The 20,006-nt window shown below is 49.1% G+C and overlaps 2 protein-coding genes across 2 annotated transcripts; both read left to right on the top strand.

Moving 5' to 3' along the window:
- Window positions 1-677: 677 nt before the first annotated feature.
- On the top strand, window positions 678-5,614 carry LOC6591215 (peregrin). Its single transcript, XM_026986125.1, has 4 exons — window positions 678-1,993; window positions 2,079-3,337; window positions 3,406-3,695; window positions 3,754-5,614. The coding sequence occupies exons 1-4, from the start codon at window positions 865-867 to the stop codon at window positions 5,426-5,428; spliced, it is 4,353 nt and encodes a 1,450-aa protein (XP_026841926.1). The 5' UTR covers window positions 678-864; the 3' UTR covers window positions 5,429-5,614.
- A 5,080-nt stretch (window positions 5,615-10,694) lies between these two features.
- LOC6591214 (max-binding protein MNT) lies at window positions 10,695-12,830 on the top strand. Its single transcript, XM_026986837.1, has 2 exons — window positions 10,695-11,370; window positions 11,467-12,830. Exons 1-2 carry the CDS (start codon window positions 10,695-10,697, stop codon window positions 12,828-12,830), a joined length of 2,040 nt encoding a protein of 679 aa, XP_026842638.1.
- Window positions 12,831-20,006: the final 7,176 nt, after the last annotated feature.

Here is a 20,006-nt window from a genome sequence, read left to right as displayed (position 1 = left end):
CTATGCAAATTTTATACTTTTCATAGTATTTTCTAGCATTTTTTAAGACGCGTCATAGACTCACCCTCTTGACCAATATAGAAATGCCGTATGTAGCCACTTCCCAAGACACATCGAATGCTAATTCGTGATCAGCATTGAAATTCTGATAATTTGGAATGAAAATGTAAATTTAAAAAAAAAAGTCCGAAAAAAGGCATGTCAAACGTGGATAACGGAGGTTTTTCACACTGGCGCTTCAATTATATGAAAAAACACGGGCAAAAATGTTTGAAACGTACACATCTCTCCTTCAGGTGTCGCTTTTGTAACTACATAAAACTGTAGTTAATATGTAGCAGATGTGTAGTTATCGGTAGTTAGTGGAAATTGTTGTTGACCGATTTTGCTTAAACCTCATTTTGTAAACAATCCAATAAAGAAGAGAATTTAAAATGAACCCAGTCTTGTAGGACATTGATTAAGTAATCGGATTTAATTATTATTTTAGAGCTAATGGGTCTTAAATAGCTAGTGATATTAAACCGAAAAAACAAAAACTTGAATATGATGGAACTTGAACACAAATAATACGTCAGTATATTTACGGTATATTTTGAAGTTTGTGAAGCCTTTTTGGTATATTTCTAAGGGTCAGACCGTATGTTTCATCCAGAAGTCCGCGGGCACACTGATCGCGTTTTTTGCAACAAGCTAACGAAAATCGGGGACAACAAAAAACCGCGCGCATTGCGACAACAACAATAAGATGTATATATAAGAATCCGTATGCGGGAGTAGACACACTTGTCCCCATTCGAAAGCAGAACCCACACACAGCAAACTTGCCGCAGCAGCAGCAGTAGCTCCATCCGCAGCGCAGCCATGGGACTCGACTTCGATGCCTTGGAGTACTGCAAAGGCATGAAGAACAAGCAATCCCCGCCACCGTATGCGTGTCCAGTGCGCGACTGCGGCCGCAGCTACAAGACCATCATGGGGCTGCAGTACCATCTGGTGAAGTACGACCACGACAATCCGCAGCCGCTGACGCCCGTCCTGACGCCGAACCGAAAAAAGGCGCGCTCACGCTCCACGCACCACTCCACGCCCAAGCCAAAGGACAACGGCAGTGGCGGTGATGCGTCCATCGTTAGCGGGGAGGCCAAGAACGGCTGCTCCGGCAGCAGCGGGAGCGGTACTCGGCATCAGTACGCCAATCCCGAGTCCCTGGTCGCCTACAACGAGGAGGAAGCCACAGTCACCTTCAATATAGAGGGCAAGAGCGTGCGCCTGGGCATCGACGATGCCCTGCCGATGGTGGAGGAAGACGAGTTTGTCGCTCTGGTAGAGAGGGGCTGCATCCTGAATGCGGATGCCCCGCCGCTGGAGGAGAATGCGCCGTGGGCCAAGGTGCAGGTGCCGGTGGCGAAGGTGTGCGAAATCGAAGACTACAATGTGCCTGATGCCCCGCCCCGACCGCTGGCCTACTATCGCTTCATCGAGAAGTCCCTGGAGGAGCTCGACGGTGAGATCGAGTACGATGTCGATGAGGAGGACTCCGCCTGGCTGGAGCACATGAACGAGGAACGCCAGAAGCTCGGCCTTACTGCTGTCAGCATCGACACAATGGAGCTGCTGATGGACCGGCTCGAGAAGGAGTCGCACTTCCAGGCGGCGGCCAATGGCACGCCTACTGGTGTCGAGGTGGATGACGATGCGGTCTGCTGCATCTGCCTCGACGGTGAGTGCCAGAACACCAACGTGATACTGTTTTGCGACATGTGCAACCTGGCGGTGCACCAGGACTGCTACGGCGTCCCCTACATCCCCGAGGGCCAATGGTTGTGCCGGCGCTGCCTCCAGTCGCCCAGCAAGCCGGTCAACTGTGTCCTCTGCCCCAACGCCGGCGGCGCTTTCAAGCAGACGGATCACGGCCAGTGGGCGCATGTGGTGTGTGCTCTATGGATACCCGAGGTGCGGTTCGCCAACACCGTCTTCCTGGAGCCAATTGGTTTGTATTCCTCTCCCGCCCTGTCTCGCCTCGCTCTCTTTCTGTCGCTCTTTCTGACTAACTTGTGATCCTTCTATGGTCCTAGATTCTATCGAGACCATTCCCCCTGCACGCTGGCGCCTCACGTGCTATGTGTGCAAGGAGAAGGGTCTGGGTGCCTGCATCCAGTGCCACAGGAACAGCTGCTATGCCGCCTTCCACGTGACCTGTGCCCAGCAGGCAGGCCTCTACATGACCATGGACACGATCAAAGACGGCCACAACGACTCCTCCATGCATGTACAGAAGTTTGCCTACTGTCACGCCCACACGCCGGCAGACGCTAAGCTTAAGATGAACGTGCCCGACTTCGAGGACACGCGCCACAAGATGCGGGAGGCGCGCAAAGCGCTGGCCAAGAAGAGATCCACGGCTCCCGTAGTGCTGATCCCAACGATACCCCCGGATCGTGTCCAGGAGATCGCCACCATGGTCACTATGCAGAAGAAGAAGGAGTTCCTGGACCGCATCATCGCTTACTGGACCCTGAAGCGCCACTACCGGAATGGTGTGCCGCTTCTGCGTCGACTGCAGAGCCAGGGCCACAATCACGGCGTGATCCAGCGGAACGGCATCGAGGGCTCCCCGGACACGAACGAGCTGTACAGGCAACTGAAGTACTGGCAGTGCCTGCGCCAGGACCTGGAGCGGGCCCGCCTCCTCTGCGAGCTGGTGCGAAAGCGGGAGAAGCTAAAGGTGGCCTTTGTGAAGATCTCCGAGGAGGTGGTGATGCTGCAGCTCAATCCGCTTGAGTCGGCGCTGACTAAGCTGCTGGATGCCCTCGAGGCGCGCGATACCATGGAGATATTCCGCGAGCCGGTGGACACCAGCGAGGTGCCCGACTACACGGACATCGTGAAACACCCCATGGACCTGGGCACCATGCGGACGCGGCTCAAGGACTGCCAGTACACGACTCTGGAGCAGCTCGAGACCGACTTCGATCTGATGATCCAGAACTGTCTGGCGTACAACAACAAGGACACGGTGTTCTATCGCGCCGGTATACGTCTACGCGACCAGGCGGCTCCTCTGTTCGTACAGCTGCGCAAGGAGCTGCAGCGTGATGGCCTGCTAGAGCGATCGCAGCGATCGCATGTCGACCATGTGGAGGCGGAGGTGGAGCAGGAGCTGCGCCAGCTGCTGGCGGTGCCAGCCAGCGAAGATATCGTCCAGAAACTGCTTATCCTGGCCGACAAGTCGCAGGTGCTCAAGAATCCCAGCTACCGCACCAAGAAAATTAAACAGATTCGCCTGGAGATCACGCGGATGCGCAAATCGCTGCAAAAGGCGCGCTATGCAGCGGTAAGTGTTGCCCATCCCTAGCCCTTTCCTTTCCGATCATAAACTAACGTCTCGAGCTCTTCCTTCAGCGTCATTCGTCAGTGCATGCCAATCGCTCCCGGAGCGACGAGGATGAGGCTAGAGGAGGACAAGGCTCCCCGTCCAAGAAGCGATCGCGCAAGCGTCTGAACACCATCGCCATGGACATGGATCTGGAGCAGGATGAAGACCTGGAAGACGAGGATGACTTTGAGGAGGATTCGGTAGGCGATGGCGATGAGGAGGCCGCCAAGAATATGCTACACACGACGCAAACTCCGCCCTGCAGCCCCATCAAGAGTCTCAACAACAGTAGCTCGCCCGTGGGCATCAACCGAAGGTGAGACGCATCCATATAGCTATAGCTTAACCAATTCTAACCTTGCAATCGCCCTTAGGACGGCCATACTGCTGACGCGGAAGTCTCAGGCGGCTCTAAAGCGACCCTCTGAGCCACTGACGACGCCCGTGAAGGAGGAACACCACAATTCGCAATCCTCCAGCAGCCAGTCCATCAGCGTCAGTGCCAGTGCCAGCTCCTCTTCCAACGCCACGGTGGCCACGGCTGCCACAAGCGTGGCCTCGCTGAACAGTGTCCTGGCCGCTCCCAATGCCTCTGTCTCTGTCGCAAACTTTGCGTTGACGCAGAACAGCAGCGCCGGAGCGGGCGTTGGCGCAGGCGTGAGTGCATCTCCGGCTTCGGGTGCGGGTGCACTAGCTGGAGCAGCTGCAGCGGCCAGCCTGACATCCACGGCCCTGTCGATCAGCAGCAAGATGAGCCTCAATCTTGGCGTGAAGTCGCCAAAGAGGCCGGGCCGCTACCGACGCCTGCCAGAGCTGAGAAACAGTGCCTCCATGTCACCAAAGAAGTCTCCTAATCCTGCGGCGGCAGCGGCAGCAGCAGCTGCTGCAGCTGCAGCGGCAGCGGCAGTATCAGCGGGAGCCAGTGCCTCCGGCCAGGCCATGCCGCTGCCGGACGCACGGCTATTCGAGCGCATTCCGGACAGCTTTCGCGTTTACCGGGCAAACAACCAGCGGGACGTGAGCGACAGCGACGAAGGCCCCTCCCAGTCCAGCAGCCCCTGCAGCAGCTGTTCCGACTTCAGCATATCCGGCAGCTGTTCGGACTTTGACAGCGACGAGGCCAGCGACGGGCACAGCGAAGAGAGGGAGTCCACATCGCAGGACGGCACCACTGACGCCATGGACCTGCAGCACGCCAGCCTGAACAACAGCCAGGGCAACGGGAACATGGCCATCAGCAGCAGTAGCGGGGCCAGCGGCAGCTCCAGCGAAGATGAGGCGGTGATGGATGGACAGCCGCCGCATCAGAAGAGGAGAGGCAGGCCGAGCAAGACGAGAACATCCCGCAGCACACCCACCCCCACTCCCATACCGATGGCGGCACGGGGCCCGGTCATGTCGGCTGCTCGGGGTCGGGGTAAGAGGCGCAGCAATCTCAGCGAGTCGACGACCAGCTCCACGGCCACACCGCCGCCGATCATGCGGAAGGCGGGCAAATTGCGTTCGGCCACGCCCAGCATCGTCTCTCCGTTGGTGAACAACATCAAGGCGAGAAGGAACACCACGGCAACGGCAACCACAAACAACAACAGGAGTCGGCACGGCGAAGACGCGGAGGAGGTGGTGACGATGACCAGGCACCACAACTCGCACAAGCCAACCCTGGAGCCGTTACAGCTGGTGTGGGCCAAGTGCCGTGGCTATCCGTGGTATCCCGCCTTAATACTCGACCCGAAGACTCCCAAGGGGTTCGTCTACAATGGAGTGCCACTGCCCGCCCCGCCCACGGATGTGCTGGCACTGCGCAAGAACTGCCTGGACGACATAGTGTTCCTGGTGCTGTTCTTCGATGTGAAGCGCACCTGGCAGTGGCTGCCGGCCAACAAGCTGGATATCCTGGGCATAGACAAAAAGGTGGACCAGCAGAAGCTGATCGAGTCCCGGAAGCCGGCGGAGCGGAAGGCCGTGAAGAAGGCGTACCAGGACGCCCTGCACTACCAGAGCCAGGTATCGGACCTCGAGGGCCAAGGACCCGATCCGATCATGTGAAAGCTATTTGCCCAATTGCGTCTGAGCTAAGGCGCCACTCGAAATTAGCCATATACTGTGCTCCCCCTCCCTCTTCTAATATACATATGTATATCCCCCGGTCCTTCTATATAGTGTGTGTATTTTTATGTCATTTGTTGTTATTCGAAGATGTGGATGAAGTGGAAGATGATGCAGAATCAGAAGCAGAAGCAGAAGAAGGCCCTCCATTAGAGTATTTCGTTTCCCATTTAGCACTGCAAGTGACCTTGATTTTTTGTTTGTCGGAGACCCCGATCCCTGCCAGGCCACGATTATGTACAGTTTTTGTAATCCACGCGGTTTATTATCGATCAGTTTGTAAATTATATATTTGGATATTTAGCTTCTACTATTATGAAAAAATGTTAAATGCATATGCCCCTCCCAATCAAATCCTTAAACCCCCCTTATTATCTACCGAAATGAATACGAAACACGGCAACAAGATGGAATTTATATAACCTCACAATGTTTCACACGAAATCAAATCAATGTTTAAGTTAAATAGTTTTAAGAACAATCTACAGGATAAGTCCAAAAACATAAAGAAAACGCTAAGCAACATGTGTAAAGAAAAAAAGATGAACAATTTACAAATAGCATTATAAACTGTACGAGTGCGTGTGTGTGTGTGTCTGTGTGTGTGTTTGTGAGTATGTATCTGCATAAATGGATACATAAATATATATACTATATATATGAAATAGTGTATGTCCTGATTTCCGCATGAATATAATGATTATTACAATGTGTATTATATCAAATGACGAATACTATTATAGTTACTGTGTGTAATTCATGCTAGAAATCTGCGTATGCTTAGGTGTGCTGTGGAAGTGCGTAGGCAGTTAATTATTGATGTAGTTTGTCCCACACTACGCCAATCCTTATACGTATCCTTATCCTCAACCACAACCCAAGCCACACCCACACCCACACCCACAACGCCACCACCATCTTTGCCCCTAACAAGATTGAATGTTGTTCGAACTTAATGATAAATTAAATGCAGAAAAATAAATGTTTTAAACAAAAGTGTTTCCTTTCTTTTGGATTCTCTGGTTGGAAAGTCACTGGTAGAAACCTCAGCTGCCTTACAGTTTTGGCCGCACAGATCACGTGCTAAATGTCACCTAAATTGCGTCACCAGGGTTTGTTGATGAAATGACTTACATTTATTTTGATTAACTTGAGGGCATTAAACCACGTTTCGAGGTGCCTTCTGTGTACAGTTTCAGCTTCGGAATCAGCTCAGTTATTAATTATTACCCGAACAGATGTTTCTTTACCGCTTTACAGTTCCATATTTCCTGATCATTCCATTCCGTTGGCTAGTATTACAGTATTACACTATTGCTCGCAGCTTTCAAGTCAAAGCTCTACAGTTTTTGAATCACTGGATCAAAGGAAATTACTGAATCTTTATGTTTTCTACCAATAACTAATGGTTATCACTAGAAAAGAGAAAAAAGTACAGCTCTTGTTCCCTTTTTCACCCATTTTCATCAGGGTTTCATCCATTCGTCGGTTGTTCCGACACCTTACAATTGAACACTCACAAGTCACGGTCCAGACACATGATTACGCCAATTAATTTGAACGCAAAGAATACCAAATGGAACAGACAGTTCACGCAAAATAAAGCATTAACAAAGCGATTTTTGTTCGTAAAAAATGAAGTTGTTTTCGGTGCGTGACAATTGCTGGAAAAATAAAATCTTAACATATTTGCAACGCATTTTTTACCAGCTTAAGGCCTGAAAAATAACATTAATCGTGTGTTTTGCGATCTTTAATGCACAAATCAAGTGCCTAAGCCCGGCTTTAACCGGACAGGCTGACCCAGCTACCGTCTGTGGGGCGAATGGAGGGGGTTACAACTCAATTTAACTGTGATTTAACTGTGGACTGTAGAACGCCCAAAATCTGGCAGCTCCATTAGCTGGCCTTAATTGTAAAATGCAAATTAATTTACTGCTGTCGACGATTGAAGTTTACGGATTGCTTTCGTTGTCGTTGCCCGTGTCGTTGTCGATGCCGATCTCGATGTCGGTGACGAGTGTCCAAGTGCCAGGTGTAGGTCATTGCGTTGGCGCTCTAATTGATGTATTTATCATGAACGCAATTATGATCTATTCGCCCCCCTCCCCCTCCTTCAGACGGAACTGCGAGTGGGGGAAATGCCCAAGAGAAACGAGTTTCTGCTGGGGCCAAGTGACGTCAAAGACGGAGCGAATTTGGATGCGAAAGTTTAAATAAAGAATATTTGGGCATGAAAATAAATGGCCTTGATTGTTGGCTCCAATAATTCGGGGAGGGGAGGAAAAGCTCTGCCTAAAGTTCAAGTCAGTATTCGCCCCTGCCCATGCCCCTGCCCCTGGCCCTGCCCAGCCCTGCTCCACTCAAATCGATCAATCCACCGAAAAATCCTCCATAAGCTGCTCAGAAATGTTAACTGGGCATCGGGCATGGGGTTTTTTCTCCTGTTTATTTTGTGGAAAAATACGATCATATGTGGCGGACGTTGGCTAACCATTAAAAAATAAATAAGAGTATGGAGAAAAAAGCAGAATTGCCGGCCATTCAGTCGATTGTTGTGTTATTGAGTTTGCTGTTAAATTAATTTAAATTTGCACGCAGCTGCAGTGACGTCTTGGGTTATTTCGTCGTTGGGACCTCCATAGAGTAGAGACGCCGGGCAACGTGATGCGGCCAACGTTCCTCATGAATAACCCGAAAAACACATTGGCGACAAGTTTGGTATTCGTTTTGTAGCGTTTTCGCCGGAACTGCGGTTCAAGTGCGTTTCTTGGCCATAAACTTTTGGCTTCTCGCTAGCTGCTGGAATTTTTGGCTTAAGCCCCGATCTGGTGGTTCAGGAAAAGTTTGGAAGATCTCAGATGGCGTGATGAGAGGGCCAGCCACCAGACATCTTAATGAATGCGCTAATTACGGACTAATTATCACGGGTCGTATGCAGAATTCGTAGATTGTGAATCCGCCACCGGCGTTGCGATGGGTATCTGGATATCTGTAGATATGGGCGCTGAATCGTATGCAAAAATAAAGCGTTTAAGCCAGATAAGATAAGCGAAAACGTGGCCAGCCAGCAGTGAGCACTTTGATCTCCTCTAATTAGCGCGGACGTGCCTCCGTTTCCATTCATTGATAGCAGTCGACTCTCTCGCGGACAACAAAAGAATTAAAGTACCAATTGATGGGCAAACGCACGCGCACAGATCGCTGCCCCCGAAAAGTTTGAACTGAGCAGTTCTGTGTATCTATGGGGCCCCAGCGAACGCCGATCATCATCGGATTCTCATCAGATGTACGTCACATGCTCGTCGAGTCAACGGGCCAACGTGACTATGGTCAGTTCGAGCAAGAAGAGATCTACTCATGATTCGACATGAGATGAGATGCTCTCCCGCAGCCTATTTTGGCCTAGCAACAAGATTTCAACAAGAAACGCTTTCTTGGCCAACTTAATGGCCAGATTATGAAATGTTTCTGGCTGTGAAAGTTGAGGCCCACTCGGGGGGAATTACGTGAAGCACTGGAGGTATTCCACACATGTCATGTGTCTCAGCCACAGCAGCGCTCAAGTCCGAGTTGCAGAGTGTGAAAATTGAAGACCTTTGAGCCTAGTGAAGCCAAGGTGACTTATTGGTGAAAATCTGCCAGAGAAATCGAACCACTGACTCAAACAATTGTGCCAGCATGTGATCAATAAATGACCAGAAATGGCCCGAAGAGGCAGATTACCAGGCGTCTAGAGATAAGCAAATGCTCCAAGAGATAGTTCCGAAACAAGGAAAAGTTTGGGCCGGTGGGGGAAGATTGTTTCTTTGGACTATTCGAGCAAATACAAGACCAAAAATCTGGCAAAGTATATCGGAAGCTTTGGCCAATGACACTACAAAGAGCGTATGGAATCAACATGTTGAGGTTGAGCCCTTTTTCGATCCATAAATCGAAACAATGAGCAGTCGAAGGATTCATTGCCTCCACCTTATACGGGTATAAATAAATTCATCGTGAACTTATGTTATTGGTTTTTTGAGACTAATCGAGCCTCTTTTCCACAGATGTTTGTTTAATTTGATTACAATAAAAAGCCGATTCGCTGTTAATCTTCAACCACAAGAATGTGGTGGGGCTGGGACCTCTTTTTGTTCGCATGTACTCGTAATGCATACGAGAAATGATATAATTTGTAATACCGGACTGGCATTTTTTGTAACCTTATTGCACATTTGCCTCCGGCCAAAGGCTTCTCTCTCCATTGTGGCCGTATAACGGCGCCGGCTGGAATTAACTTGAATATATTTAAGCCGCTCCGCAGTTCGAACCGGTTGAAGGAAGCAGCACAGCACCCAAAGAAGAGGCCATATCGGGGGTATTATGTGCTGTGGGTTCTCCGTTCACCCTGTGCTTCCTTCCCCCTCCCCAAAGCGTCATGCAGGCGCGACCAGACGGCGACTGTACAAAAATAAGTTAACTCCTGTTTTACCTTATTTGGCAGTCAATTGAAAGGGAAGGGAACGGAAAGGGGTTAAAGCTGCAACCAGAAAACGAGAGAAAGAGAGAGAGAGAGAGAGAGAGAGATCTACAGAGAGCAAGGGGGAGTGAAGCTTTTGACAAATTTAAACCATTATTCAGAATATACATATAGCTTCTGTCATTGATCAATCGATAGGCGATCGCGTGACCAGTGGACTTGGCTAAAAGGCCCTTCACTTGGGTAGGACTTGGCTATAAATTCCCAGCAGCCAGGGCTAAAAATAAAACAGGTCTAACCTTGAACGAGGGGCCCAACCAAGCCACATAACGGAAGACGCGAAACGAAGTCTGGTCCTGGGATGGGAACGGGAACGGCGCAGGTAACAGACGCTTTCTGGCTCTGACCAATTAAGTTTGAGATAAAAGAAGAGTCAAGAATCCCAGAGACACGCCAGCGACCTGGGGCAACAGAATATTTATTGACACATCCTGTATCTGGCGGTGGCGCACTCCCAAGGACATCCACAACCAGTCTCGGCTTGCGGTTCTTTTCCACTCTGAGCCGAACTCGGAGTGGCTATAAAAGCCCTCCTCTCTCAGCCAGAACGGCATCAGTCTTCCCCCGAACCCGGCAGAAGTAGTCAGAAGTAGTAGCGAAGTTTTGGAGCAGCCCCAGGAGCACCCAAAAGTCCTACTAGTCACTAATCCCCTTGATTGGGAACCCAGTGAATCCAAGAGCAAGATGCGTTTGTTCGTACTCGGCCTGCTGGCCCTGGGCTCCGTCCAGGCCTTCTCCGTGGTGAGAACCATCCAATCCCAGCCACATCCTCAGCTGGTGGCCTATGCACCGTCCCGTGGCGAGTTTCCCGTGGCAAGTGGCCTAGCCCAGGGCTATGTCCGCTATCTGGACGGCACGGGAGCGGAGCGCCTGCTGGCCTACAACTATCCCGAGCCGCTGCACGGCATCCGTGCCAGCCCCAGCCTTTTGCGATCTGGCCTGGCGGAAGAGCAGCAGGACACTGCCCTCTTTCGGGCCTGGTGCGAGCAGCGCTACAACGTCATGCGTCTCGAACTGGAGCGCCTGCGCGCCCAGGGACTGAAGCCCTCGCCCCAAATGATGGCCCAGTTCGAGCCCCTCGAGCAGATCGTCAAGTTCTCGGCCTTTGATGCAGTGCCTGGTCTCAGTCCGGAGGTACAGCGTGCCCGTGACGAGCAGTTGCGTATCTGGAACGAAGCGCGGCTGGAGGTACTGCGCGCAGAACAGGCACAGCAGATTATGGGTCACTACACAGACTTCAAGCCCCAAGAGAACATCGTCCAGGTGAAGACTGCCCAAAAGGAGGCGATCCCAGTGATCTACGGCCAGCAGCAACAGTACCAGATCAAGAGCTCCAACCCTCTGGTGGCCACGAAGACCATTGAGACACCGCAGACGCACTCCTATGGACAGTTTGCTCCTAGTCCGCAGAACCCGTTCCTGTTGAAGGCTGCTACGACTCCCGTATACACTGGCCCCACCAATGAGGCACCCCATCCTGTGGAGGAAACCCCAGAGGTGAAGCTGGCCCGCGAGGAGCATCTCAAGCAGTTCAACGAGGCCCTGCTCCGTCAACCTGCCCCTGCGCCCGAGACTCCCATACTAAAGACCATTCCTGGCATTCAGCAGCCGCAACCCATCGCCACCTATCCTCAGGCCACTATCAAGACAGTAACCTATGGGGATCAGCAGGTCCCACAACCCGTGGAGGAGACCCAGGAGGTGACGCTGGCCCGGGAAGAGCATCTCAAGCAGTTCAACGAAGCTCTGCTCCGCCAACCTGCCGATGAACCCATTCTTAAGACCACACCAGTACTGCAGCAGAATCTTTTCACTCCTTCCCACGCCAGCATTCAGACCATTCAGTCACCTCAACCTGTGGAGGAGACTCCGGAGGTGAAGTTGGCCCGGGAAGAGCATCTCAAGCAGTTCAACGAGGCCATTCTCAGACAACCCATTGATGTTCAGCAGCAGCCGCTGATACCGATTGCGCCCTTTGCTCCTTTGCCAAATTTGAAGGTTGGCCTCGTCCAGGGACCCCAGCCAATCCAGGACACTCCCGAAGTTATTCGGGCCCGCGAGCAGCACCTCATCCTGCTTGGCCAGGCCAAGCTGAAGGCCGAGGACAAAGTGGCCGATATCGAGGACCTGATTCGCCTCGAGGAGCGCGAGCGGGACAACGAGAAGCTGCGGGAAAAGGAGCGGCAAGAGATGGAGCAGAAGGAGGCTGCACTGGAGCAGTTGCGGGAACAGGAACGCCTCATCCAGGAGACGCGCCTCCTCGAGACCGAACGTCTCAAGATCGAGGAAGAAGACCGCCAGCGGCTGTACTCCGAGCGGGAGGCTGAGCAGCAGGAGCTGAAAAGCACCAACTATGAGACGGAGACTCCCGCCGACAGCTCCCTTCCCATCTTCCTGAATGTCGGTGCCGGTGCCGATGCCGCGCAGGGTAACATCAAGATCCTGGCCTCCCAGCCAGCTCCTGCTCCAGCACAGCCGCAAGGACAGACCATCAGCCAGCAGCAGTCGGTCCAGAACGGATTCTTCCTGCGCATCCATACGAATCAGCCCAATGCCATCCAGAGCTCCACGGCACCAATCAGTGGTCCATCGATTGTCTATACGGACAAGGGACTGGGAAATCCTTTCCTGGTTCGCTACACCGAACAGTTACAGCAGCCACTCCAGGTCCTCCCATCCTCCTCGATTCCTATCGCGAGTACTGGAGCCAGCGAACTGGAGCTGGCCACCCGGGAACACCTGCGTGCCCATGAGATCGCGCTGGAGCAGCTGCGTCTGGCCAATCTGGGGAATCCCTGGAACCCCGACTGTGACCACTGAGAAGCGAGATGATCCTTAAGAGACCCCCTACCAAACCATCCAATTCGATTCACTTGCATTGCCCTTAGGATAACCAAGACACCCACGATATTCGCACTAACAGTAAAACCCATTATTCACACTCACACTGACACCCACACCCACACCCACACCCACACCCACACCCTCATACTCATACTCGTACACCTGCATAGCTTAAGCTCCCAATTCGAAATGCATTCAGTTGATATACAACGCAAAAACGAGACGTGAACCGTAAATCCAATCATCTTGCGGGGCGTCAGGGGTGGAGCTACAAAGGAAATGGAATGCCTGATTTTACAGTTACGAGTGTACTCATTTCAATTTCGAGTCGCCAGATTGTCGGACGATCGATTAGGAATGCGCATAAAATGCTCAAATTACGCCGTAAACTGGCACAGATGAAGATGTTATCTGATCTGATCGAGTCCGCACCGGATCAATCTCTGCTCCGCACTTGACGCATATGTAACAAGTTCGAACGGTACATGACGTGATGGTGCTGGAACCGTAGGATACCTCTTGCCCTGGCACCAAACACAGACACAGACCCAGAGGCCTACGGATCAAAGATGATCTGATTTCGGCTATAATAATGCACAAGAGGGGATTGTAAGGAAATCGGAAACTAGGCCAGATCGGCATTATTCATGCGAATGTTCCAAATTATAATGCTACACCTTGGAAAATGGGGCTGTTATTTTATTATTCACATTTATTCGATTTACATGGGAGAGAGGCAAAGGGGTCGATCAATTTTAATATAAACTTGATCTACTTGGCTTTCAGGCGAAAAATCTACATACCAAATTTGGTATCGCTAGCTGTTAAAGTCTCCCAAAGATCTAGTTGTTTATACCGCCATACCGGACAGACAGACAGACGGATGTATCTAGAGTCTAGACCGATCCAGCGGATGTCCCTGATATGGATTATGGGTCTGTTACATATACTCGTTCGCCCGCAATATAGCCTTGTGTTCAGCAAGTAGCGGGTATTAAAATGTTGAACAAATTTATACAGAACGGAATCCACTTTGCATCGAATCCCCATCCCCAGTTGTGTTCTGCTCTGCTCTGCTCTGCTCTACACTGACCTAGCACAAAACGAACCGAACCGTTAATCGCCGGTGGAATTGATGAAATTACCGTTGGCTGTCTGCCTACATACCCCTGCTACCGGCTACATGCTACCTGCTGCTTGCTGCCTGCTGCCTGCTGCCTACCGTGTGCCCTGCCTTGATAAGATTTCCCTAACGATTGCGTGGCGTATGAGTAATAACAGCAAAGTGCAGGGAAAGTGACTAATGAAAGATGTTCTACAAACTGCCATATATGGCCAAGAGCAATACGATCATACGAAGATACGACGATTGGGCGGATGCAGAGAGCACAGCATGTGACAGCATGTAGATAAGGTACAGGTTACAGAGGAACTTGTCAGGAAATAGCGATGGTTCTGCGTCTTCTAAGACCAAAGTTCATCGGCATGAATCACGCGGGGGTTGGGAGAGATTGCTGAAGTCTCATGATGAATGCCTGTCAGGGTACAAAGTCTACCTTGGATTCAGGTGATTTCGGCTCGGTTTGAGTTCTCTGCCACCCCCCACAAAACGTTATCTGTCCGTAATCGAATCAATCCCACTGATTGAACCCATACTGGGATGTGATATGGCTGATGCAACTTTCGGTTTTGCCACAGCCAGACATCGCCCGACATCGCCAGACATCGTCAGACAATGGGGTTATGCGAGGGCCTTTGATTAGCTCCCAATTCGGCCTTGTTCAATGGGATTTGGGGCATTCCATGCCGGGCCAAGTGCGCAGTTTCTTTTGGGTGCGAATTGTATCTATGTATATATTTATAGAGACCGGCGAAACCGCTCCGCCAATTTTCGATCTTGTGTTTACATTTCGAGTACACAGCAGCCCCACAATGGAACAATGTACGGGGAAGTGATTGGCAAAATCACCTTTCGAATCGAATTCGCAGAAAAAGGAAATATTTCTGGCATTTCTGTCCAACAAAATGTGGGAAAAGAATCTCTAGAACAAATAAATATATTTGAGGGGATTTCTTCAAGTTAAATTAGATTTTCCCACTCATAATCTATAATTCTTCGAACTATTGAACGATATTTATGGCTAGAAAGTAATATTTACTTAACATAACAAGGGAATTTTTCTGTTTCGAGGTGTTAGTTTACTTGGAATCGTAATTTCTTTCTCTATGGTTCGTATTATCATCTGAAGATGTATTCTTCTGAAAACTTTCCTGTTTCCAGTGGATTTTCCCCTCCAGACCAAGCCATATATTATTCGGGCGCCAGTTGTTATACTCCATTTAGCCAGAAATCGCACTCGAATCGCTTTATACAATTAACGCGACGGACCATAAATATTGAACTCCCAGTTTTCGGCCACTTGCTATCTTGGCCGTAAAAGGCAATGCCAGTGGGGGAGTTCCCTCCATCGGAGCAGAGCTCTTGAGTGCCAGGCAAACAACGGCACTTTCTGTCCCATTCCCATTCCCAGTCGCAGTCGTAGCCGCAGTCTGTGCTTTTGTCACTTGGTATTTTGTTTTTCTCCGGAACTACTGATAAGAACCACAATAAGAAAACCCAGAAACGAACAAGAACGAATTTGCTGATACAAAATTTGCAACAGTCAAGTATTTACTTTGATATTTATGCAGAATATTTGCTTTCGTTGTTATTATAGTATGTTATCGTTGATATTTTTAGCAACGGACAGGTTATTTTTAACATTTCCCGGGCTATTTTTGTTTTTGTGTTGATGTTAATGCGACGCAGACGGTAATGAGAAAGACAATGTCAAGTTGGTGGCCATCAGTCCCACAGCAACGGGTTGCTATCCCTAACTGAACCCCCTCCTAGTAGTAGAGCCCAATGCAAACATTGTGTGGGGCCAGTGATTAGTGATAACGCTCTGCCCCTCTTATCTACGAGAAAGTGGGTCTCCATGGCGGAAAGAATGGTTCTCCTTGAATGTTGTTTTTTTTTTCGCATGCCTCAGGGTTAGCTATACTACATATAATTTCTATTGAGTTCGTCTGACTCTGATTCTGATTCCGATTAGATAAAGATGAAGTACGAGTATTTCGCCACGTTTAATGATCAATTTGTTTGTGCATTTATTTATAGTTCAGTGGAGCAGTGAATGTAATTTCTTTCCCAGAAACAATAGCACCGATTGAGGGCTAAAATTAGTATGGTGCTCCATATGGCCAATTGTTTTATTGTTACTTCCTTCCTCAATATAGTCAATGATACACAATTCGATTTGTTGCCAGGTCGCAAAATTTCTGGTCGCATTATTATGAAAGCCGAAACGTGATATGATAGTCACGCGTTTATGATTATCACGTTTTGCGATAATTTCCTAATTTTGGTCTCCAAAACATTTTATGTACATATGAAAGCGTTTCAGCTCTCGGGTTCTGGCTGGCTTGTTGATGGTAGTTCTGTACTAATGGAACACCAAGTCCCAAAAGCTCTATCCCGAGAGGGAGTCTGGGTTAAAGTTTCCAATCTAATTTAATTTTTATCCTAGATCTTTAATGCTGCGAAAAGTTCGATGTGAAATGCTCTTGGAGCTGTACTCCTTCTCCTGACGTGCTACATAATTATGTTGAAAATTATGTGTTTTACGTGGAAAACGATTTTCAAAACAATATTCCCAGTGGATAGTACTGCTGCAAAAAGTAGGAGTACCTCCAAAAACAAAACCAAAACCAAAGAAAATCCGCCCCCAGAACACATGTGATATTTCGTAGGCGCTTGTATTGACGTCACAGAGACATTTGCTTTCGTCACGGGTGCGTGTGGGCAAAGAAGAAATGATATACATCTGTATCTGTATCTACATACGCGCATAATTTATATAACTTCTTGCAGTTGCGTTGTCCAAGGAAGGGGGATTGACGCTTCTGGTTCTTCCTTCGTTGTTCTTGGGTTAAGTAAGCGATTTGCTCGTAATAATGTTTGAAATGTACATTTCCCTTTTGAATGTTTTTTGTTTGCCACATTGGTGATCTGGTCTGATCTTTCGATAACTTCATTATGTCCCCTCCAGATCGTAAAAAATCATTTTTTACGCTGCCATAAAACTCGTATTTATACACTCAATGTTTTTTCAGGCGTGTGTAGGGTTGGGGGTGTTGGTGGTGGAGGCTTCAACAAAGGATAAGCCGAGATTCGGCCGACAAGATACTAAATATGTATGTACATACTACGTGTAGCGGTACTCTCCAGGCCCTGACTCTGACTTTGACTTACGTGAGAAAGTTTTATGACATTGACGCAGTTGTCGCTGCTCTGCTGCGGCTGCGGCTGCTTGTGCTTCGATTGCAGCAGCTGTTTGGTGGGTGGCAATGGGTGCTGGGTGGGTGGTGCGCCTGCTCGCTACGTCGCGCTGGCTCACTCTCACTTGCATAACGGTACACGGTGGGCGACACGCTGTGCTCTGGATTACCGGAGCTGTCTTTCGATTTGCGTAAGCAGCCAAGACGCTGGTGGCGAACATGTGCCCTAAAAATCGTTAAATATTTAATATATGTACATAACTGTGTTCTGATCGACGGCACATCTTTCGTGCAAACGTGCTCGAACATGTCGCTGGCCGAGGCGTGAAGCACCTTGTGAACTTGCCCGTGACCACGACCACCCAGCCCTGCAGCCCCAATCAGTCAGTCAGTCGGATGAGGCTCAGGAGGAGTAGAAGGAAGGGAGGAAGAGGAGAGGAGGCAATCCCCTCCCCAATCGCCAGTAATCTTATCAGTGGTTGACTTTGCTCGGCACGCTTTTCAAGCAGACAAGAAAGAGTGAAATCAGACGTCGGGAGAGTGGGAGAGCAATCGTGGTAAAGATCAAGTTGTATTTTTGCAGGGTGAGGCATTTCAGCTCATAGCTCACATGTTTTGCTTGCTTGTATTTTACTGCTTATATTCGTTTCGAATTATAAGAACGTGAACAGAATGCATTTATTCAATAGGTATTTCGTATCTTTGATCTGTAAGCTGGAAGCTCAGAAAAGTTTTTCCACTGCTCAGCTCTGAACTAGCGCCTAGTGCTCTACCTGGCCACACCTTGCAAAAATATACCATGTTCGTCTGTGTTCTTGTGAAATTCAACGCCCTTCCGTTAAGTGCCTCCTCTCGCAGCATACGCACACAGACGCACTTGCATTCACTCGCTCTTTGTGAAGTTTGAAGAGAGTGCCTGTCTATTCCTCTCTCAATTATTAATGTGGCGCTAATTTCGCCCTGGATGTTTGTTTGTGCAAATATTTAACCTACTACTGTAACAAGTGCAATTGCGTTTTACCTTCGATCCGTTATTTGACTGTTATATGGGCCGCACAATGGCATGAACTATAAATGTTTGACTTTCCGATTACTCTTCCCCACCAAAGTGCCAAATTTGCTCTTCTTCTGTTACGGATGATATACCAGACAGAGCCGGTTTACACTGTGATATGAGCTGAAACGGGTCACAGGGATATCTGAGGCGCACTTTGCAGGACGTTTGTGGGCAGGGGGTTTTTATTATGTTTTCTTTAATTTCTCTTTGCTTAATGCCATTAATGAACTGTTTATAGACAACAGTTTTATTTGTTTTGCTTTTTCTGGAACGCAGCCAAGAAACGAATCTCATTTGTCCAGCACGTGCCCCAGCGGGCGAAAGTAAATATTTAAATTTCAATAAATTTCAATTACATAAAAATGATTAGAATCGCGGCGAAACGAGGCTGCAAACTTCTTATCAGGAGGGGAGCGGAGTAGTGTACGAGTATTGTGCGAACTCATGCTTAACACTCGTATGATCTGCTATTTCCACACAGATTTCGCCTGTCAAAGCACACATTGTATAATGGCTGTAATGTTCCAAGTACCGGTTACAAGTTTTAATTTGACTCGTTACAACATTGGCTGGTATACCCCAAACCAAACGCCCAGTGGGGTATATTTGTAAAATCTCCCCCGGTAAAAACCAGTTTTCAAGCGGCAAAATTCATTCATAACAAAGTGCGCAAGATGCTTGTTTTTCTAAGTTTCTAAGCTGCTATGAGGGCGGGAGGTGGAAGAAGTATCTAATCAATCAAATTGAAGGAACAACAATGGAAAAGTTCATACCTTTGGGAAGAGGAGTGAACTGTAGTAAACAAATATCGAACCATTTGATTAGCCCAAATAATGGAAATTCTGATCCATTATCAGTGGGAACTGCGTCTGTTTCACTTTCAGTGGTTCACTATCGGGGGCTGGGAAATTCAGCGTCCCACCGAGCACGCTTCGTGCCGCCACTGCCACAGCCACCGCCACAGCCACAGCCATAGCCCCATGCGCAGTAGTAATATTTTCTGCGTAAGTCCCGACTGATAATTCTACGCTGTCGCATAATCCCCTGCATTGATAAGCAGCTCAGCTCTCGCTTTGCTTTCCATATAAATCCATATAGGGATTTGCGGGGAAAACCGCAGAGCAAAGAATTGCTTGTTTTTCACCGGAATCGCAGATTCAGCGTAACAATAACAATAAATAATAATAATATTTTGTATTTTCGTGTTTAAAACAAATACTAGCAAGCAAACAAGTCTGTCAAAAACTGTCTTTGAATTAGAATTATGCAGAAATTTTTCGGCTGAGGCTGAGGTCTGGCCACTGTAGACACGCCACACAGCCCTGAACTGCAGGTGCTATACATAGGTGGGGTGGTGCAGGTACTAGCCTGGTGTTCGATGTGGGGGACAGACCCCACAGCACGCGCTCATGACAATCACATGTACAGTTGAACAGCTGAGAAAACAGCGGCATTGTCGCACGAATTCAAAACTAGTTTGCTCGACCAACAGTCAACTGGTGGTTGTAAATCGAGTTCGATTCGTCTGAGTGTATGGGGTATTCTGAGCTGTGGGTATCTATGGGTATTCCGAGCGGTATTTGACGTACGCTTTGCATTGAGAATTATGCTAATTTCTTGCCGAGAGGGGCTGGCACCGCCAAACCGTTCGTTCGCTGTGAATCATTTACCTTCGACGACATCGCCGCTGGAGGTGAATCTTTGAAATTTGCACTCTGAGATGGGGTTGCTCCAAGTCCCGTCTGCCTTCAGAAAAATCTCGCCTAGTCACGCTC

This window comes from Drosophila persimilis, unplaced genomic scaffold, assembly GCF_003286085.1.
Source record: "Drosophila persimilis strain 14011-0111.01,24,50 unplaced genomic scaffold, DperRS2 tig00000002-arrow-pilon, whole genome shotgun sequence".
Lineage (NCBI taxonomy): Eukaryota > Metazoa > Arthropoda > Insecta > Diptera > Drosophilidae > Drosophila > Drosophila persimilis.
The sequence above is the reverse complement of the archived record's forward strand: the minus strand, read 5'-3'. Positions and strand labels throughout refer to the sequence as shown.